We start from the raw sequence: 23,029 nt of genomic DNA on the forward strand, positions 1-23,029 counted from the left end.
TGCCTCTGAGAAGAGACAGGCCGACTGACAACATTCACAGACAACAAGACATGCTGAGGTCTTTCTCACACAGCCTCTCTGAGAATCTGTGTTTACATGGGACTTTCTACTCCTCTGGACATCTGAATAAAGCCTGATGCTGCTCTAAAATCACCATGCAAATGCCTGAAGCTTTATTCAGAATTAAGTTTAAATCTGAGTAGACCAGCGGGTGGATTCTCCTTTAGAAGCAGAATTATCTGCTAATTCGGCAACTTCGTTCTGCTCCGTCATCCAAGATGGCGGCCCACAGTCCGCGTTTCGACTCGCACAGAAACGATTTATTTAACACCAGTTTTAGAAGAATTGGATATAATTAAATGAGCGGCGCTTAACGACAAGAACATTTTCAAAGCTGCAGTATCAAAGTTAATCCAGAAAGAAAGACGAGAGAAGCGCCATTTACTTCCTGGAGACGTCACTTCATCACGGCCGCCCCATCCAATCAGAGCGCCTCACAGACCCCCGTGTGAGAGAGGAGTTCATCCTTCATTTTTTCCATGTAAACACGACGCTCATGAATATAATTCTGAATGACTTCATTCAGAATAAACCAATTCCATCAAAACACCCTGTAACCACACTCAGTGTAATACCAGCATCAGGCAGTCCAGTCACAATCGATTTTGAAGTGTTGCGTATTCCCCACAAACTACTGTCCAGTGCAACATCTAAATTCCCAATTAATCTGTGACTCCAAAAACTCATGCAGAAGTCCCAAAATAATATTTCCTTACATTACAATTCACATTACAGCGAGGTTCAGAAGTTTGAAAAGATACTCACAAGATGCGTCGGTAGTTCTTCTCCTGGTACGCTTGGTTAATGACATATTTAATGAAGACACTGAAGTGTTCCACAGCATGGTGATGAACAATATCACACACGTCAGAAATTAAAATGGACTCCTCGATTCGGTTTTCAAGATCCATCAAGAACCTGGAAATGTTTGAAGACAATTACTTGGGATGATGTGAAGATTTAATATTGAACTGATTTCCACGAAAAAGGACCCAATCCTACCTTTCACTGGCTTTCATGACTTCCACAATGTTTGAGAAAAGAAAATGCATGTCGGATTGGCTCAGTGTTTTGAATAAAACAGGATTTTGCAGGAAGTGTGCCTCCAAAATTTCCAAACTCTTGTAGTAGGACGCTTCTGATGTCACAAGCTCAAACATGGCCTAGGAAGGAAAGTATTGCTGCATTAACAGTTCTGCAGTATAACGGCCCGAACGCACTGGACGCGGAAGCGCCGCGCGCGGTAGCGCCGCGCACTGCGCTTCTGATCGCCTCCCATGTTAACCTATCTAACCGGCCGCACCGAACGCGCAGTGGAGCGCCGCGCGCGCCGCGGCTCGCGCTCTGCAGCGCGCCCGCTCCGCTTCGTTCTATTTTTCACGCGAGCCGCGAGCGCCGGGAGCGCCATGTGTCAAGCTGGATCAAGCAGATCGGACCAGACAGGAAGTCGGAAACAGAAAAGGCAAGAGAATCCGGTCAATTTTCAAATTATAACAAATTAAATAACGATTAGTTACGGGCGGTGTTGCTCGTCCGTCTATAATTTGTCACTTGGGTCTAATCACAAGACAGATGGACACACAAACAGACATACGCATGTACGCACCCAAACACACACACACACACACACACACACACACACACACACACACACACACACACACACACACACACACACACACACACACACACACACACAGCGACAGACATTCACGTGATGCAGAAAAAAAGAGGACAGGAGGAGAAAATGTCTCTCCACAGGTCACCAAAACACACACATCCATACTGGCAGAGCGAGACAGAGGGAACAAACGTGAAAACCGAGAGCTGACGGAGCGAGCCGAGTGCAGCCGATGTGTGACCAGCGCGGAGAGCGCAGGCAGCAGATAGCCTCCAGTGCGAACAGCCAAGCGCCGGCGCGGAGACGCGCGCGGCGCGCGCGGCGCCTCCGCTACGCTTCCGCGTCCAGTGCGTTCCCGGCGTAACACACACACACACACACACACACACACACACACACACACACAGTCTTCTCAGCACGTCACCATAACCACAAACTGGCTTAAACATTTGTTATTGCCACAAAAGTTGCAGATCTCTGCCCAAAAGTTATGTGTGTGTGTGTGTGTGTGTGTGTGTTTGTGCGTGTGCGTGCGTGCGTGCGTGCGTGTGCGTGTGTGTGTGTGTGTGTGTGTGTGTGTTATAACCTACCTCTTGCATTATTATCTCTTTGTGGTCCAGCCGGGCGAGCAGACCACTGGCTTGCACTGCTTCCAGGTTTTGCCACAGGCTCAGGGACTGGGTGTTGTTCCTCAGCTGCAGCTGTAACGCCGGTGGTGACGTTGCCACAGACTCTTGCATCGGAGTCCCCTCCGTGACTGGAGAACAGTTGTCCCGCTGCCGCCTCTGTTCAATCTCCTGCTGCTTGGACGTGTCACGGTACTCCTGGTACAGCGGTACCTCTACAGGGTGAGGACATAATGAGGAGGCATGAGATCAGCCTGCAGAATCCCCCAGCAGACAGCAGAGTATGGACCACTGGGCCACGAAGCACCACCGTGTCCTTTTCAGTATTTTCTGATTGATAAAGCAAGAAGACATTTTTTTATTTCATTTCACTGCCTATTAAAAGGATTATTCATTTAAAATCTCTGTTTAGATGGGTTGAAGTCTGCTGATCAAGAAAGTCATTCTGAACGACAGCAGCATGAAGCGGTTGTGTAATCAACCACAGTCTGATGGTGCAGTGGGTGTAGAAGACCCAGAGTTACATAAGGGAGAGTGAGGACTTAGCGAACACTGCAATGTTGGAGAAAGAAAAGCAAAGATGATCCGTCTGTACTTTCTAAATGTATAGTTTCAATCTTGTCTTTCTGCTCATTTCTGAGACTTTTGACTCATTTGACAAACGTTGCTCGGCTAGGATCTTGAATAAACTTCACAAAAAACAAAAGCAAACATTGAGCTTTCATGTCTGTCAAAAAACTGAACCTGTATACAGTAGTCTTCACATCGCAGGCTTAGACGATATCCTGCTGAAACTGTATATTTGATCATATCACTTCATTAACTCTGCATTTTCAATATGTTGCATATAGCTGTGGGTCTGGAAACAAGCTGATCTTTAGACATACTGCTTTCCTAATCAACAGCACTGGAGGAGCTGCATGTGGGTGGAAAACATGCACTCAAGCTCACCAGTTTTTCTGACGATTCTCAGGCTGTGACCAGCCATCTGATCTCCAGTGCCCGACAACCTGAAAATAAAATGATAAATACATTTAGGAATGGTATAATCCACAGAATGGACATGATCAGATATCTTCGGGCTATTCCGTCGTATTTTATGTTAGATATAAAGACAAACACTTTACCTTCTTCAACAAACCGCCTCTCAAAAACCGCCGCAGTCTTTACAGGACTTCATGTTATTACTACATTTCAATACATTCAGCTAAAATCTTTGCACATTTTACAATTAGGATTTTATCTATTCAGTATTACACTTTTGGGTCTGGCATGCATTCGTACATCATGTCTGACCTGAGACTGACGTTGTCCTGGTTTGATCCGTCGGGATTGGGTTGTCGTGAGTTGGTAGGTCTCCGCCTGTTGTCCTGAACAGTGCAAACTGCAGCCGTTTGCTCTGACAGCTTTGTAATGTCTTCACGATGAATACTGTGAGGCCGATACGTAGTCATTTCTTCGTCGTCGTCTCTGCGCTGAGTGTCGGCGGCAGCAGATCTGTTCACACTCCGTCCTCCCACTCCTCTCCTCCCCTCAGCTTCACCGTTGTACAGAGCATGTCTGCTGCTGCTCTGACCATTGCTTGGCAACAGAGCTCTGGAAGGATGGAGCATTTCCTGACGCTCAAAGCTGCATTTACACACACACACACACACACACACACACACACACACACAACTTAGAAAATCAGCAGTAAATACACTCAAGTCAAGCAGCAGGACGGGGAGTGACCGACACTTCATGTTGGTTCTGCCAGACGTGTTTTGCGCCGTTTTTAGTGTCTCCTGCTGATGGAACTGGTTCTCAGTGAGCGCTGGGTCACTGCCGGAGGGGAAATCACATTCAGTGATAAACTTGAAGGTGTACGGTGACTCCCTAACCGCCGATGGCGATACGGCTCGGTGGTGACGACTCACACGTCACTCACATCACGAAGTGAGGACGAGGATCTGGACAGGCTGAGGACACTGAGCTGTGGAGCAGCTCTGTGTCCTCAGCCTGGACCTGAGAGAGGTCCACACACACACACACACACACACACACATACTAACACACACACACACACACACACACACACACACACACACACACACACACACACACATACTAACACACACACACTGGATACACACTCGTAAGCTGGACACACAGAAACACACTGAGCACCCGTTGCTGCAGCACATGTACGGATGTGCCTGATCAAGCAGAAGAGGTGGTTCTGTGTCCTTGCTCCCTCACTTCTAAATCTGACTGAGGAGTTTCTTTCTGCTTGGAGATGGCCGCTGACGAGCGCCGATCGCGTGCCGCGCTGCCTGTCAGCAGCAGCGGAGCGGGCCTGAGGGCAGCTCAGTCCAGGGAAGAGTTCGGGACGCCAGGGGATATTTTCCCGGATGACAAGCAAGAGAAGACCTTGACGAGATCCTGCGGCCGGATCCCAACAGCCTGCAGCACAGGCGTAATTTACGTAAGGTTGGCGGCTCAACCTAAATCCCACTGCGTGCGTTTGCACTGCGTTTTGTCAGAACCCTCCGCTCCGCTCGGCGCCGCTGCGTCTCGGTTCCGCCGCCGGAGAAGCAGAGCAGCGCAGCGACATTTAGCATCGACCTCCATCAGGATCACGGACAGCTCCTTTAACAGGAGGCAGTGAAGAGAAGCTAATATTGTTCTGAGGTGTTCTCCTGCTGCTTCTTCTCAGAACTCAGCATTTTCAACCAGTTGGAGACTTTATTGTTCCCTGATAGCAGGAGTTCCAGTAGTCTGCTCTGAGGAACAGACGATGGATCATTTCTCAGCCTGGCTTTGAGTCAGCAGGTTCCTGATGTTAGAAATATTACCAGGTGAAAGAAGGAGGTCCTGCAGACCTGTTTAATGTGGGAGTTAAAGGTCAAAGGTCACTCCCAGGTTCCTCACAGTGTTACTGGGAGTTAAAGCAACACCGTCCAGGGTCAGTAATTGTTTAGATCTGGGCTACTCAACCCGCGGCCCGCGGGCCGCATGCGGCCCGCATGCTGTAACGGTGCGGCCCACGGCTGATTGTAAGCAGTGAAAAAAAAAATCTACTTTTAATGAGGAAAAAACGTTTCTGATATGCGGACACCAGAGGGCAGTGTGTTTGACCTGCTGACAGCAGGCAGATAAGTGTTGCAACTGTGGGGCTGTACCAGCTGGTGGCGGTAATGCGCCAACAGGCTGTTTGCTCACCCCTGAAAACAAAAGACTCGAAGAAGACCGATCGCAGTGGAGTTCATGGCTGCCGCCGGTAAAGTTAAACTAAAGTTATGCGATGAACACAGGAAATTTCAACCGTCATGGGAGGAAGAATTTGCTTTTCTGGAAGTAAATAACAAGCCAGGTGCCTTCTTTGCCAAAAACCGTCCATTCCTAAACGAGCGAATCTTCAGCGTTGCCACGACAGCTGTCACGGATTTAATTTATTACAGTAGGACTGCACCGCTCAACCTGTGACAACACTGCCACTGTTCTGTCACTGAGACACTTCCGAAAGTTTAGTTTTTCTTATTATAAATCCTACGTGTTTTGGACTTTGCTAAGAAATGTGATACATCGTCCTGATTCCAAGTGAGTGTAATAGTTTGAGCTTTGACCTCTTCTGTCAGGGCTGCCTGTTGGGCACAGTTTCTGTGAGTAATGCACACCTGTGTGTTTTTCTTCTGTCATTTGGTTACATTGTTCTCCAAAAAGTAGGTCACCTGTTTGTATGCTTTACAATGATTGGTTTTTTGCCACCGGTGATCTTTTTTGTGATGCACAAGATTTAATTTTTACTTTATTGATTTTTTGCAGGAGTAGGCCAATTATTTTTATAAAGAATCCCTTAATTTATTTACCTTTTTGTGGAAAAAGACCTGCTTTTTTGTTGTAATTTAGTGAATTTCTCAAACGCATTGCTTGAAAAATATTTTCAAAACTTAAAAAAAAAACAACTTATGTTTTGTTACAAAAAGTGCTCATATGTGTAGTAAGTATATTCATATTTTGTGAATAAAGCCTCATTTTTTAATTTGATATCTGACTTTTTTTAAATGTCATGCCATTTCACCTTTTTGCTTTTTATTGGAAATGCAGAAAACAGCCACAAATAGATCTGTAAGGTTAAGTGTAATGTATTTTCAACAAAGTCTTATTTTAGTTTTGCAAAAGACTAATGTAGTTGTCTTTCTATTGTAATGCATTTAAAATTTCATTATTGAATATTACTTACATTATTTAAATGTCTTTTACATAATTCAGTCATATAAATGAGCAAACTTAGGTTGCGGCCCACGCAAACAGAGATGTTTCTCTATGTGGCCCACGAGCAATGGTAAGTTGAGTAGCCCTGGTTTAGATCATTTCTCTCTCAGGTGTTTTGGGCCAAATAAAATCATTTCTGTTTTATCTGAATTTAGGAGGAGAAAATTATGACTCGTCTTGGTGTTTAGGTCTTCAAGTTTTTATGTTTAACGTTGATCCGAGCTGAAGAGTCACTGTTAACAACAACCAAGTGGCCCCTGTGTGCTAAATAAGATGGAAGCCAGTTTAAAGCTGAACCTGTAATCCCAACAGTATAATCTGGTCTCTGTAGTAGAATCTCAGGATCCACAGTGTGGAATGCAGCACTGAGGTCTAACAGAGACCAGGACAGGGACCAGGACAGAGACCAGAACAGAGACCAGGACAGAGACCAGAACAGGGACCAGGACAGAGACCAGGACAGGGACCAGGACAGAGACCAGAACAGAGACCAGAACAGAGACCAGAACAGAGACCAGGACAGAGACCAGAACAGAGACCAGGACAGAGACCAGAACAGGACCAGAACAGAGACCAAAACAGAGACCAGGACAGAGACCAGAACAGGGACCAGGACAGAGACCAGGACAGAGACCAGGACAGAGACCAGAACAGAGACCAGAACAGAGACCAGGACAGAGACCAGGACAGAGACCAGAACAGAGACCAGGACAGAGACCAGGACAGAGACCAGGACAGAGACCAGGACAGAGACCAGGACAGAGACCAGTCCTCTGTCTGAGGCTGTGAGGAGATCATTTTCTAAAATGTATTCAAGCAATGGTGAAAAAAAGGTCAATGTTATTATGACAGCTGCTGGACAGATATGATGAACAATATATCATCGTTATCCAATAACTCAAATAACCCCTGCAGGGACACGACAGTGGTATTGTCCTCTGTCCTCCTTCTGCCGGAGTTTTGTGAGAAACTTGGGGGTGATGGTCGACCCTTTGCTTAAATTTGACAAACACATCAGTTCTGCCATCAAGACCAGCTTCTTCCATCTGAGGACTCTGGACGAAACCAGATCTGATCTTATCTGATCTTCCTCTGGCTGATTTGAAAGAGTGATCCATGCTTTTATAACTTCTCGTTTGGATTATTGTAATGCTGTGTATGTTGGGCTGGACCAGGGCTGGACCAGGACTGGACCAGGGCTGGACCAGGACTGGACCAGGGCTGGACCAGGACTGGACCAGGGCTGGACCAGGACTGGACCAGGGCTGGACCAGGGCTGGACCAGGACTGGACCAGGGCTGGACCAGGACTGGACCAGGGCTGGACCAGGGCTGGACCAGGGCTGGACCAGGACTGGACCAGGGCTGGACCAGGGCTGGACCAGGGCTGGACCAGGGCTGGACCGGGGCAGGACCAGGGCTGGACCAGGGCTGGACCAGGACTGGACCAGGGCTGGACCAGGGCTGGACCAGGGCTGGACCAGGGCTGGACCAGGGCTGGACCGGGGCAGGACCGGGGCAGGACCAGGACTGGACCAGGACTGGACCGGGGCTGGACCAGGGCTGGACCAGGACTGGACCAGGACTGGACCAGGACTGGACCAGGGCTGGACCAGGGCTGGACCAGGGCTGGACCAGGACTGGACCAGGGCTGGACCAGGGCTGGACCAGGGCTGGACCAGGGCTGGACCGGGGCAGGACCAGGGCTGGACCAGGGCTGGACCAGGACTGGACCAGGGCTGGACCAGGGCTGGACCAGGGCTGGACCAGGGCTGGACCGGGGCAGGACCAGGGCTGGACCAGGGCTGGACCAGGACTGGACCAGGGCTGGACCAGGACTGGACCAGGGCTGGACCAGGGCTGGACCGGGGCAGGACCGGGGCAGGACCAGGACTGGACCAGGACTGGACCGGGGCTGGACCAGGGCTGGACCAGGACTGGACCAGGACTGGACCAGGACTGGACCAGGGCTGGACCAGGGCTGGACCGGGGCAGGACCGGGGCAGGACCAGGACTGGACCAGGACTGGACCGGGGCTGGACCAGGGCTGGACCAGGACTGGACCAGGACTGGACCAGGGCTGGACCAGGGCTGGACCAGGGCTGGACCGGGGCAGGACCAGGGCTGGACCAGGGCTGGACCAGGACTGGACCAGGGCTGGACCAGGGCTGGACCAGGGCTGGACCAGGGCTGGACCGGGGCAGGACCAGGGCTGGACCAGGGCTGGACCAGGACTGGACCAGGGCTGGACCAGGGCTGGACCGGGGCAGGACCGGGGCAGGACCAGGACTGGACCAGGACTGGACCGGGGCTGGACCAGGGCTGGACCAGGACTGGACCAGGACTGGACCAGGACTGGACCAGGGCTGGACCAGGGCTGGACCGGGGCAGGACCGGGGCAGGACCAGGACTGGACCAGGACTGGACCGGGGCTGGACCAGGGCTGGACCAGGACTGGACCAGGGCTGGACCAGGGCTGGACCAGGACTGGACCAGGACTGGACCAGGGCTGGACCAGGACTGGACCAGGGCTGGACCAGGACTGGACCAGGGCTGGACCAGGGCTGGACCGGGGCAGGACCGGGGCAGGACCAGGACTGGACCAGGACTGGACCGGGGCTGGACCGGGGCTGGACCAGGGCTGGACCAGGGCTGGACCGGGGCAGGACCAGGACTGGACCAGGGCTGGACCGGGACTGGACCAGGACTGGACCAGGGCTGGACCGGGGCAGGACCGGGGCAGGACCAGGACTGGACCGGGGCTGGACCAGGACTGGACCAGGACTGGACCGGGGCTGGACCGGGGCTGGACCAGGGCTGGACCAGGACTGGACCAGGGCTGGACCGGGACTGGACCAGGACTGGACCAGGGCTGGACCGGGGCAGGACCGGGGCAGGACCAGGACTGGACCGGGGCTGGACCAGGACTGGACCGGGACTGGACCGGGGCTGGACCGGGGCAGGACCGGGGCAGGACCAGGACTGGACCAGGACTGGACCAGGGCTGGACCAGGACTGGACCAGGACTGGACCAGGACTGGACCAGGGCTGGACCAGGGCTGGACCAGGGCTGGACCGGGGCAGGACCCGGGCTGGACCGGGGCTGGACCGGGGCAGGACCAGGACTGGACCAGGACTGGACCGGGGCTGGACCAGGGCGCCTGCAGCGCCTGCAGAGCGTTCAGAATGCTGCAGCCCGGCTCCTGACTAAAAGAAGCGGGAGCTCCTCCCCCCGGGCTGAGCTCCTCCCCCCGGGCTGAGCTCCTCCCCCTGGGCTGAGCTCCTCCCCCTGTGCTGAGCTCCTCCCCCTGTGCTGAGCTCCTCCCCCCGGGCTGAGCTCCTCCCCCTGGGCTGAGCTCCTCCCCTGGGCTGAGCTCCTCCCCCTGTGCTGAGCTCCTCCCCCCGGGCTGAGCTCCTCCCCCTGGGCTGAGCTCCTCCCCCTGGGCTGAGCTCCTCCCCCTGTGCTGAGCTCCTCCCCCCGGGCTGAGCTCCTCCCCCTGGGCTGAGCTCCTCCCCCTGGGCTGAGCTCCTCCCCCTGGGCTGAGCTCCTCCCCCTGGGCTGAGCTCCTCCCCCTGTGCTGAGCTCCTCCCCTGTGCTGAGCTCCTCCCCCCGGGCTGAGCTCCTCCCCCTGGGCTGAGCTCCTCCCCCTGTGCTGAGCTCCTCCCCCTGGGCTGATTTCCTCCCCCTGGGCTGAGCTCCTCCCCCCGGGCTGAGCTCCTCCCCCTGGGCTGCTCATCTGCTCTCCAGTGGAGTTTAAAGTTTCCCTGCTGACTCCCCAGTGCCGGCTCTCCCTTCATACCTGACAGACTGGCTGCAGCCCGACACGCCCACCAGAGACCGGAGGTCAGCTGACCTGCTCCAGCTGGGTGTCCCTGAAGCCAGGCTAAAAACCAGAGGTGACAGAGCCTTCTGCCCCCCCAGAACAGCCCCCCCTGGATGTCAAGTCCTCTCAGTCTGTAGGACAGTTTCAGTCCAGACTGAAAACACTCCTCTTCTCGCAGGCTTTTCAACAGCAGCTCAACTGGAGGACATTCTTGGTGTCTAATTTGTCTTATTTGTGTTTTATAAATATGTTGAGGTGGGCATTTTTTTATTTTCATTTATTTATTCTTTTTCTTTTTCAAATTGAATTGAATTGAATTATATTCAGGTTGACTCTAACATTCTATGAAAGCTTTCTGAATGGAATGAAATAACTGCAGATCTTTAAAATGCACCTTTTATTTGGAGGGGGAGAGCGGGGTATGAGCAAAACAAATGTACCAGACTTCACTTGACCTCCTTTAGCTGCATAGGAACTCTTTTCACCCAGACCATTCGAGATCAAATCTACCTTCTTCAAAAAATGTGACTGAAACGACCCATTCGGCTCATCTACGCACTGTCAGTGCCGGCTGACTTTTGTCGTGCTCGTTTACAACACTCTCAGTTTGCCTTTCGCTGTAGTAACGGTTGGACTTTCTCCAGTCATCCTGCTCCCTAATTTCAAACCATAACACATCCAAACCACTATGTAATGTCTGTCTGGTGAGTTCTGCAACTCAAATCCATTCATCAGAAGCAACATGACTCCTTCCGCCCATGAAAATATATATACTCAAATATTTCCCGTACATACAAGTCGCTTTTTGCTGTGCTAACCTGGAAAAGACCCTGTACCATATGCAATAAAATGCAGATAAAGGAAGTTAAACATGCATGAAAGAATTTTGATGAAAAGAACATTGTCAGTCATGTTTGGACATTTGTTAAAACATAAAGTTACGCATACAGTCAAGTCTATTTCATAAGAGAGAGTAATGCATTTGTTCAACAACAGTACAGCAAGAACTCCTGGCATTTCTCTGGTGTGGTTCTGTGACGTTTAGGATGGCTGTGCTCTAATCCATTTTATTGCCTTGATACTTGTCATTTTCATTTTCCTTGAATCAGCTTTTAAAGGGCATCGCGTATCATATCAGTGATAACACTGATAAGATAAGAGATGAAAGTACAAAGTATGAAATGTGAAGCTGGTGTGTGGCATGTCCAAGCTGCTGAGCCCAATGGCGGTGTGTAACAGGGCAGGGCAGTGAGGGGTGGGCGAACTCACCGTCCTGAACTGTGGGAAATGGGAACATGAGAGGATGAGGCTGACGCTTTATGGGATGGACTGCGGTCCTCACGGGACTTGGTGGAATCTAGTGGAAGTGAGAATGAGTCAGTTAAATATCCATATAATCAGTTTTTTGAAGATTGAGTGAAATTCAGAGTGTGGCACTATGGCTGGTTGGTTTAAAAAAAAGCACAGAGAAAGAAAGCTTTAAAGCTCGTGTCCGGGTTTTGAAAGAGGTTTTTTTAATCCAATGTCTCGAGCTTCCCCCCTCCCTCTGCTTTCATGAGCGACCAAGCCACGCCCCTTTAATTGTGCACGCTATTACCCGTGGGGTGAAAATGAGAGCCTCCAGTCCTGCAGCATCCTCCATGTTGAGCTGTTTCCTGGATGTTCAGCAGACAGTGGATATATCTGCTGCAGAGCTAACTCTCCTCTGCTGGGCGAGCGACGTGCTCTCTGGCTGCTCCACACTTTGACTGACAGCACGACAAGGCGGAAGCTCCAAGCCTATTGGCTGACGCTGACTGGCGCTTTTTCTGATAACATGGGGGTCTATGAGACGAAGGCGGGGCTCATAAATACATGTTTATATTGCTTTATGCTGATATTATATTGTAGTATGAACCAGACTGACACATTGAAGCTCTGCTGAAAAATGATCCATACGTTGGAAACGAAGAGAAACTCTGGACACCAGCTTTAAGCTTTCATAATTTAACTAATTCATTCATTCATTTTGTCAAATAATCTAAATATTCATATCTTTTCAAGAGGTATTAACAAGAATACTGAAGTTCAACTTCCTACTGCAGATTATTTTTCACAACGAATTGAGAGGAATTCAAATTCACTCTGAAACTGAACTTTTCCTGCTGAAAACAACCTGAACTCTGATGCTCGCTGCTCCAAACAAGTACTTTCAGCCTCAGAGTCAGTCGAGGAGTTGAAGACATGATTATTTCCCTCCTGCTGTCTGTCAGCAGTAAAGGGAACACACTGATAAAGCACTTTCAGACTGGCAGTCAACCTTTAAACACCAGTGAAAAGGGGAAGAGGGGAAATTGAGACAAGAGGTTTCAAGAGACTCAATCTCTTGCTCTCCATCTCTTTCTCTCTCTCCATCCCTCTCCGTCATTCTCAGCTCTTCTCTCTCTCGCTCTGTCTTTCTGTTGCTCATTCTCTCTCTTTCTCTCTAAATGGTAAATGGACTAGATTTAGGAATGGCACACGCTATCAGGATTCAATAAACCTTCGCTGGTCTAGAGGCCACACACTTGAAAATAGCAAAGGACGTCTGGAGCAGGGTCACGCTCTTCTGATCTTCCAGTGGCGAGCGCCACTGAGCACGCCACGACACCTGAGGAACAGCACGGCGTCAGCTCCTTCCTCAATATTCCAAGTCTTGCATAGTCAAACATGACTTTGAACGGTTTTGTTTCATTAATTTTGTGACCTGTCTGGTTTCAGAGAGGTTCTACAATAATCTTTGAAATAATAATTTTCTGGTGTTAACCAATCATATGCACATTTACAGATGTTTTCCATGATACGAGGGATAACAGGTGTCTTGACATTCTTACTGGTCCTCTGGTGTTCCTTGGACATAAAACATTTGGGAACCACTGCGCTAGACTCACCTGAAGTAAGCTAAAAGTAATCCAAAAGTATTCAGAATTCATTACTTTACCTCAGTAATCCAAGGGAATACATTGCAGATTACATGTAGTCAGTAATCTGTAGGGGAATACATTCCAACACTGTTGTTCATAGCGGAGATGAATGAAAACTTTGGGATCCCTGAGAGTTACGGCAGGAGAGGAGAAGCTCGGGCCGGAATAAGCATGAAGGAGCGACGGCCGGACCACCAGGAGCGACGACTGCCTGGAGCTCACACTGACCGCTGAGGGGGGAATCGGAGCTGTCCAGCCAATCAGGGGGTGAATACGAGGGCGTGGACGAGCTGGGACTCCTCTCGGAGCTCCCCACACCGCAGGACTTCTGATCACAAGTAATAAATCCGGTCGTTGTCGGAATCTCTGCTTCCAAAGTCTTCCGAGCAGAGCCGACCAAACAAAATCACTGCAAACACACGCCACGCAACCGGAACATCGGACGCCGCGTCGTTTCTACGACAGTCTGGCATTTGATCGTACGAGATTCAGCCCGATTGTCCTGCAGTGTGTACCGGCCTCGATGAAGCGCTTCTACACTGCTTGAGCAGAGAAGTGGGACGACCACTCTACCAGATGAGCCACGGTCACACACTCTCTGTCTCATTCTGCCTCTTTGCCTCTCGTCCTCTCTCTCTCTCTCTCTCTCTCTCTCTGTTGTACTTATGTGCAGTACATGCAAACATCTTAATGTACATACATAGAAAAAAATACAGTCAACGTTTCTCCCTATTGATCAGTAAGAGAAGGAATGTATGTGTGGCACAGCTGACTGGGAGAAACAACAGTTGTATTAAGAAAATTCTTAATACTGATTTTTTTCCACGTTTCTGTTTTTCTGTCTTATGTTTCAGTGTGTCGTTTTCTCTTTTACTGATCAAAGACATCTTCTATTTAGAAACTGAACCTCACACAAGTAGAGGGAAACATCTCATCATCTGAACTGACTGAAATGATGTGGCTTCATGAGTTATGATAAGTTTGTACACAGCATGAATACTCAATACATTTGTTAATATCAAAAATCTAATAGGAAATATGTCACCAATGCGGTTCATCCCTTATGGACTGCAACATGCAAATGAAGGCAGTTGATTTATTATTGCGTAACATTGTGAGGTCAGAGAAAGTCTTATGAAAGACTCAGGTATTACTCAGCACTCTGTACAGTTCAAAGAAAACAGTTTCTCACTTTGGATCGAAGGAGTTTTTGACTTCAGGAAAGTAATGACCGCAGCTTTGTAAAGCCGTGAGCACCAACGGCTCCATTTCAAACAAGTGCTTTTCACACCTCAGAATGATTGTCTGTCCAGCACTTTCTGACAAACCGTCCTGCTTTAAGGGCCTCAACTATCACAAACCAGTACATATTAAAGAACTCCAGGTCAAATTTGGGACGGCGAGTCACTACGAAATGAAGACGAGCACTGCTGATGTGTTCACAGGTTACTCACCTGTAGCCAGTTTCTTCCTCCTCATTGACCGGTAGAAACGGGAGTTCCTGGGGTTGGATCCTCTGCTGAAACTCGCGCCATCCTCATCTTCATCATCGTCCACTTCATGAACCTGCTGACTTGAAGCTGGTGGATGCTTGCTTGAGGATTCCTGTGATTTCTGTCCCCACATGCCTTTGATCAGAGCCGTTACAGACATGGCCACTAATTCTTCTTTGTTTTGTTTTTTTAAAGTGACTTCAAAAGGTTTGCTGGACTTTAAGGAAATGAGTCATAATTAGCCAGGGTCCAGAATGACGTCCATGCCAAGAATTTCTTTTTCAATCCTAGGAAAGAGTACAGTTTAAAAAAAGAAAAAGAAAGAAAAGTCAGAGAGAAAGTTGGGAGTCCTTCCGGGTTCCTGTCAGTGCTGTGGTGTTGTATTGCTGTCTGTGACTAAACTGTAATTATTACATTTATGACTCTCTCTCTCTCCTGCTCTTTGTCCCTCCCTCTGTCCCTCTCTACGCCACCCTGTTGCTTGCTGACATTCCTGAACTAAACCTGGCCTTACACGCCTGCCTTCCTTTCTTTCTCTTCCCACACTCGCTCTGTGGTGGAACCAGAAAAGCCACCCTGACAAATTGTCTGAGCACTTCTTTTTTGCTTCACATTTTGTGAAATCCTGCAAAATCCTCCCATGTTCAGGCTTCCATGTGTTTTGTTGATTTGCTCATAGGTCAACAGAAAATGAAATTATGTGAAAAAAACTACAACAAAGCAGTGTGTACTTTGAAGGTGCCATAAGGTGTTTTCAGGATTGGAAAACAGTATTGCTGCGTCTGTGGCCTGCTAAGCCAGGGCCTCATACACCAGTTTAGCACCGGTCACCTGACAGGCAGGGTTCAAAGTCCACATTCTGCTTTTTACTACCAGCAAGACTGCTGAAGTGCCTTTGAACACTAGTAACAAAACAGGGTGGCAATCCCACAACAACTGGCAGGCAGACCTCACATCTCTGCGTTGTGGTGCAGAATGTGGCATTTCATTCAGTTCAGTATGAAGGGACGGTGTATGGTTTTCTCAAATACACTTCTTTCAAAATTCATCAAATTTCTTCTCACTATCCGCACCCTGAGCGATCGAATGGCGCTTTTCCACTCGTCCCCGCTTGGCCCTACTCCGCACGGTTCGCTTCGGCCTGCCTTGGTCGGCCTTGGCCCTGATCGTTTTCCACCATACACAGTACCGCCTGGCCTGGGGGGCAGCATCACACCAACGCGACATGAAACTCAAGTTTCATGCAACAGACAGAAACTGTTTCCTACCGTTGTCTTCACTCTTTGACTGCCAAAGATGTCGAAAGACGTCTTTTATTTATTTATTTGTGTTCGGGGATGGCAGTTCAAAGCCTTGTACAGATTGTGTATGACTATCAGACCCAGGCCCGCCGATGGGGGGGGGCAAACGGTTTGTTGTCCCGGACCCAGGGTTGCGGGGGAAGTGTGTGTGTGTGTGTGTGTGTGTGTGTGTGTGTGTGTGTGTGTGTGTGTGTGTGTTAACCACAATTTCAGGGACAGGGAAAGCAAATTGAAGCCATTAATCTAAGTCAAACATTCGGTTTTCCCTCCACAAATAGGCCTATTTTCGAAAGTTTTTGAAAATTATTACTTAATTTAATGAGGGCCTGGTTCTGACCCCCCCCCCCCCCCCCCCCCCCCCCCCCCAACACAAAAATGGTTTGGCCACTGTTCAAAATTTGATGTTGTCTTTGAAGTTCAGTGAGTTTAAAATGGCCACTCAACACAAATCCAGTGCGCAGAGACGAAAAAAAGAAAAGAGAAGGAGAAAATTTAGGACTGCAAGATTCATTAAATAAGTATTTAAGAAAAGTGTAGACGGTGAAGCTGGAACGAGCAACATCAACCGAGAGCGAGGTAAGAAACAGCGGCCAGCGTTTACCAGCCTCGTAACATCACCGGACATCTGTGAAGTTCACGTCCAGAGAGAGAGAGAGAGAGAGAGAAGGAGAGAGAGAGGGAGAGGGAGAGGGAGTGATGGTGGAGCGACTGATCAGACACTTGATTTCCGCGATCCTGCATTATGGCCAACAAAACTGACCGACTGTGACAGAATTAACAGAGACTGCAGCGAACTGCCAGCAGATTAAGAAAGCAGGGAATTCCCCAGTTATGTGACATATTCCACATCCCACAATGCACTGGAAAAAGTTCATAGGGACTGGTTACAGTAATATATAGCAGCTCAAAAGGCCTCGTTCTGCCTCCCATGCCTGCTGCTCCTTTGAAGTACAGAAAAAGTCAACCAATGCACTAAATGCTATAGATTGAATGAAAATGTCAAATATAAAATACAGAAAGCTTTATGAAAAGATTTCCAGAACCTTAAATACAATGGCAAATATTCATTTATTTCCTGCTAGTGTCAGTACATATGAAGAGTGTATTTGGCAAGAACAGCTTATGTGTAGTTTGTTAATGTGAACCATTACTGAAAATGAATGTCACTTGTCTTGTAGAGAGATGAGAGGAGAGGAGGAGAGAGGAGAGAGGAGGGGAGGGGAGGGGAGAGGAGGGGAGGAGAGGGGAGGGGAGAGGAGAGGAGAGGAGGGGAGGAGAGGAGAGGAGGAGAGAGGAGAGGAGGGGAGGGGAGAGGAGGGGAGGAGAGGGGAGGAGGAGAGAGGAGAGGAGGGGAGGGGAGAGGAGGGGAGGAGAGGAGGGGAGGGGAGGGGAGAGGAGGGGAGGAGGGGAGGGGGAGAGGAGGGGAGGGGAGAGAGGAGAGGAGGGGAGGAGAGGGGGAGGGAGAGGAGAGGAGGGGAGAGAGGAGAGGAGGGGAGAGGAGAGGAGGGGAGAGGAGAGGAGATACAGCCAAAATGAGCGACTGTGCAGAGATGATGTCCCGCGCTAACACTCCCTTGCCGTGGCCCCCCCCCCCGCTAGTGCGGCTACATCGTTTGGATCTAAATAACTTCTGAAGGACTCCGAGCTGCACCATGTTTGTCTGAGTGAGTATATGAGCATGACTCACCTAGAAATAAGGTCCAGGTGTCAAAAAACCGGAGTTGCCCTTTAAAGCTGAAATCTAATTGTAAGAGCAGCTTCACGGTGGTGTGATAAACTATGTTCTACATTTAATTTATATATGATGCGATTAGTCGACTAATCGAAAAAATAATCGGTGATAAGTCGACTACCAAAACAATCGTTTGTGGCAGCCCTACTCCCAGGCTCTCTCTCCGCTCAGTTTCATCTGTTGACACTTTTAAAACACAACTTAAAACCTTCTTGTTTGCTCAAGCATTTGATTAGTTTGTTGGGCCTGTTATGATCTCCTTTTTAATGTTGACTATTTTTGTGTATTTAATTGTTGTCTTTTTATATATGTTGTGAAGCACTTTGTGGCTCTTTGTCTGTAAAAGGTGCCATATAAATATATAAATAAAAGTTACTTACTACTTACCGTTCTGCTAGAATTTGCTTCTCTGCAGAAAAAGCTCCTTTTCTGTTTTTTTTTTTTGGTCAAAATGAGACGTTTTCACTGAAACCACCTTCTGTTCTCCTGCTGAGTTCTAAAGATCTAAAAAGAAAGCCAGAAACAACCTATTTTTTCTGATAAAAGAAGATAGTCTGAAGTTTCTTTAGATGTGGTCAATATTTATGTAGTCCTAAAACTCAATATTCTGTGGGCCCTGAAAGTTCAGAGAAAATGCAACAAACCTCTGGCAGCATGACACTGTGGCTGCAGTCAGTGAGTTAAAGGGGCTGTGTCGTGGAAAATTCACTTTCTGTATGTTTTAACCTTGTTATGTAGTCATGTTCTCAAAGCGTTTCTTTTGCTTTGTGCCTGTGTTTAAGCTTTCCTGGTGTTCGTGCTGCTCAGAGAGGCAGCCCCTCCCACCGTGAAAACGCTCTGTTTCCCACCTTGACGTCACACGGTGAAGATGCCATGTTAATGCCAATCATAGGGTTTGGACGAGCTAAAGAAGCAGGATACAGGTCCTTTTAATTAAACGTAGTTAGATTTATGTTCCTCTGCATTGGACAATGAATTCAGTTTGGTTTTTAAGGCATAAAAAAAAATCTTTAAAAACATTTCTGAAACAAGGATTAACCACAATCAAACTATAGAAAGGATAAGTCTCTGTACTGTAACTTACACAATGCTTCTCTAGAGACAAATACACACTTTATCTTCATAGTGTCTCCTCAGTTCAGGGTCTCGTTCTGGAGTTGTGTTTCTTTTGTTTCAACCTGAACGAGTGTTCTGATTCCAGACCTCAGAAGAAGAAATGACACCTGGGTGATTCCAGTGGGAGACAGCTGACTGTATCGTCCTTCTTTCAGGAGATTCTACGAGCAGTATGGGACAGGTCCTCGAGTTATCGACCTTTCCAAGCCATACTTTGTTTCTACATGTCAGAGGTGCGTTTGTCCTCGTTGGGTGAGAAGCTATTATCTGTCTTTCATTTTATTGATATGATGTCATGTTGTTTTATTGTTCCCATCACAGATTTGTGGAGAAGTATGAAGAGTTAAGAAGCAAGTGTGAGCTGAAGGAGTCTCCCCTGTTTGAAGAGACCGGGAAGGCTTTGCTTGCAGAGGGGGTTATCTTAAGAAAGAGAGGAGCTCTCCCAGTAAGATTGTCACAAAAACCTATGTACCGTGTGTGTGAGGGGGAAAATGTAAAACGTGAATTCCCTTTGTAATTTTCTACTTTTCTGTCATAGTGTGATTGACAGAGTATCAGTGGCTGAATACCACACCAGCCATTGTAGTTTATCATGTCTGTGCTGAAGATAAACGCTGAACATTTCCAGAAAGGCCGAGTGAAGTTTTAGACAGAGTCAGGAGTTGTCAAACCTGAATTCAGTCAGTCAAGCCAACAAACATATAAAGTGCTTTAATGGTTTGATACGATAGCAGCGTTGTGATCCTGTTGACAGAAATGCTTTTCTTTGCCAGGCGCCTGCCGAGTCCAGGAATCCAGTGCTGGAGCTGAAGCTTATAGACATGTTGGCAGAGCAGCAGTCGGTCCAGGAGACATGAAGGCCACGGCACATCACAGGACATGAGCGTCGCCCAAAAAGATTCTGGGATGAGCTGCTGGTCCTCACTCTGCATTACGTTGTGTTTCAAGATGTGATTGGATTTCTGCTTCTCTTGTAGACTGTGTCAGAAGTGTTAAATCCCAGTGATGAGGTTACATGAACGTGTCAGACTGCTGCAGTGGCACCATGAGCCACATTCAGTCGCATTATTCAGAGTTGGTCTTGAGTGAAAGGAGAAGTTCCTCAACTGAGTTTGTTAATGTGCAGAGAGTTACAATAAAAAAACCTGTAACGATGAAGGTCTGGTTTATAATGCATCAGGAACACATGCATAAGTCTTATGAATGCATTTATAACATGTATAATCATGAATAAGAACTTATACCAAGGCTTATAAAGTATTATAAGTATTGACATGATGTAATATAAATGAAGTGCTTATAATGTTTTATACCTTCATCCTCAAGTTGACGAGTGTTTGAAGAATTTGAAGTCCTGGGTCACATAGCACACTATAACCATCCTTACTCCAGCCACAAGTCAAGACAAACATAGAGCTACTCCACATCGACCGGATACTGAATGCTCACTTACAGAAAGGGCGTATTGCCTTATAAATATCGATGTGCCATAGGATGAATTTAAGAGCTTTCAGTGAAGGGACAACACTGTCTAAAGTTATCAGCAGTTGCGTGACAAGAACACAATAATAATCACTTAGGAGCAGTCGTTTGCTGCCTCCAAGTAAAGTGTAAGTTAAAAAATTACGCACAATAATGATATTTAAAACAAGTTTATTTTGCCATATATAAAGAAAAGGTGCCATGTTATTCTGGACAAAACAACACAACTGAAATCTGTAAAAAAAAAAAAAAGCTTGCATAGCTCACAAAATTCTTGCACCTGAGAGACTAAAGAATTAAATTTCTAACGTAACAAATTAAAACTTGGAACTTTTTAGCACATTGAATGTGCATTGGGCAGTAAAGTACTGTTCCCTTTCATTTCACTGATGAGCTCCTTCATCTCAGCTGGAATCGCTGCACGACATCTGTCCACAAAGCTGCAGAGCTTTTCAGACTTGACACTGAAAGCTTCACGGGCTGCGAGGCTCAACACCAACGTCTTCAAAGGCAGATTTCCTGACCCCCCTCACTGGAGCCTTCCAGCACTTCCTGGTACCTTTCAATGATGTCTCTGCAGTTTTTCGCTGAAATAAAAGTTCTTCTGTCATTGTAAAGAGAATACTTCAACTGGTGCTATCATATAAATCTAATGTTGTATATAAACTTAACATATTTTGTTCTATTTTTGTCTGCTCCATCATTTCATGAGAGCACAGTAACATGACACAATTTTCCCTCTGGAATCAGTCAAGTCTTTTCATTTTGTTAACTAGTGATCTCTTGGGGACCACGAAAACTCTTAGAGTTAAAGGGGACATATGCGATTTGTCAGTCCCGTCATATCGGTCTCACAAGCCCAAAAACCTAATATTTAAGTTTGTTTGCCCCAAATTCCTCCTTTGTTGGGAGTTTCAGGGTCTAAAAAGTGGCTCTGAGGAGCCTCCTCAGAAAAGGCTGTTTCTGAGCCTGCTTCCCGGTCTGGCCACGCCCACTCTCACAGACACACATGGTGGGGGCGCCGTCAGGGGGAGGAGCTAATCCACTTATTTCAGGATAAGCGACCCGACTCAAACTCGACCGTTTCAGTTTCACTTTCACAAAATGTGGTGTAGCAGGACAGGGAGGAAACAGACAGGTTTCAAATGTGAACATCATAATGAGGCGACGGCAACACACACTGCTGAAGAAACTCTTCACAAAGTGAAGAAAGGAGAACATGTCCCCCTCAAAGTTTCAGTTGGCAATGATAGTCCATCATACTTGCTGGGACTGTCACTGTGTTTTGATATTGGACATTAATTTAGGACAAAATCCATCTCCTCTGGCTCCACCTACAGCCTTTGATACTTTTCAAAGGGCGCTGCCCTCGCATGTCAAATTTCGTGCGGACTAAATTTCAATAGAGTGGTAGGGGAATTTATTCAAAGATATTCCTGAAGATCAGGACATATAAAGTCTACTCACCTGCAAAGCAATCCTGCAAAACAAATCTATTACTGTTACTAAGTGGGGTGTATTTTCAGTCGATGTAAACTTTGTCGCTCTACGTGACAAAGACATTCAAAAACAAATCATTTGCACTGTGCGTCAATAGACTCTGCACAACTCAGCCACTTCCTGAGCTTCAGGAGGCTCCTTTGCTTCCTGCCTGTCATGACAGGACGAGCTGATTAATCCAGGTGTCCCTGACCTCTGTCACCACAGCAGTGTTGGTCAGACACGCCTGCATTAGTCAGCTCGTCCTGTCATGACAGGCAGGAAGCACAGGAGCCTCTGAAGCTCAGGAAGTGGCTGAGTTGTGCAGAGAGCCCATGAGTAATGAGGAGTCAAACAGCGGCGTCCCGGACAGCTCCCCAATAATGACCGTCAGGATCCGCACCTTGACAGCGACTGTGACATTTGGGCTCTGTAGAGCTCTGACCCTTTCTGACAGCTTTCTCTGCCGAACTGTCGCTCTGCTGGTTGCTATGCTGGTTGCTCTGCTGGTTGCTATGCTGGTTGCTATGCTGGTTGCTAAGGACTCTGACCTGAACTGGAAAGAGATTAATCTCCGCCTCGGGATGATTTTTTTGTTTGTTTGTTTGTTTTTACAGAGCAAGTTTCTGCTTTTAAACTAATTATTTTTATCCACAAATACGTTGATGTGCAACTTCAACAACTTCTGTTTGTTTTTCAAAATGATCTTCATTGAGAAAGGAAATTGCCCACGGTGCAACACAAGCAGGCGTGTCTTATGCATGCACTCACACTCCTCTTTTCTTCATCCTGAAAGGGGAAGGAACAGCTTTCCTGCTCTTAAAGGGGAAATTCGTGAACATATAACTTGACAATAGAAATAATTCAGTGTGCTACACCTTCCCCAACTAGAAAAATAAAATGTTGACTGAGCATTTTTCCACAGTTAAATAACCTGAAGCAACATGCCTTTTCGCTCAAGTTACAACTTTAAATCTTACTGGATGATTGTAGGTCAGGGGCCAAAAGTATAATCTGTTTTTCTGACCAAACCAGCAAACGGAAAACGGTAGAAACGTCCATTTGACCCGTGACGGTCAGGGGGCATGTGCTTCCGTTTT

At 47.9% G+C, this 23,029-nt stretch overlaps 1 protein-coding gene and 1 long non-coding RNA gene across 2 annotated transcripts in view; one reads left to right on the forward strand and one right to left on the reverse strand.

Moving 5' to 3' along the window:
- The window catches only part of LOC115385423 (ephexin-1-like), a 38,213-nt gene extending 23,044 nt beyond the window's left edge, over positions 1-15,169 (reverse strand). The window contains exons 1-7 of the mRNA XM_030087413.1: positions 14,781-15,169; positions 11,654-11,741; positions 3,604-3,936; positions 3,259-3,317; positions 2,272-2,522; positions 1,063-1,223; positions 826-978 (exon numbers count right to left, since the gene is read on the reverse strand). Of these exons, the coding sequence (XP_029943273.1) occupies positions 826-978; positions 1,063-1,223; positions 2,272-2,522; positions 3,259-3,317; positions 3,604-3,936; positions 11,654-11,741; positions 14,781-14,979 (1,244 nt within the window). The 5' untranslated portion in view covers positions 14,980-15,169. The remainder of the gene's footprint in view (positions 1-825; positions 979-1,062; positions 1,224-2,271; positions 2,523-3,258; positions 3,318-3,603; positions 3,937-11,653; positions 11,742-14,780) is intronic.
- Positions 15,170-19,104: 3,935 nt separating this feature from the next.
- LOC115385425 (uncharacterized) lies at positions 19,105-20,091 on the forward strand. The gene is made up of 3 exons (XR_003931127.1): positions 19,105-19,201; positions 19,290-19,413; positions 19,742-20,091. It is a non-coding gene; the product is annotated as an uncharacterized LOC115385425 (long non-coding RNA).
- Positions 20,092-23,029: the final 2,938 nt, after the last annotated feature.

Source organism: Salarias fasciatus, unplaced genomic scaffold (assembly GCF_902148845.1).
Source record: "Salarias fasciatus unplaced genomic scaffold, fSalaFa1.1, whole genome shotgun sequence".
In the NCBI taxonomy this organism is placed as follows: Eukaryota; Metazoa; Chordata; class Actinopteri; order Blenniiformes; family Blenniidae; genus Salarias; species Salarias fasciatus.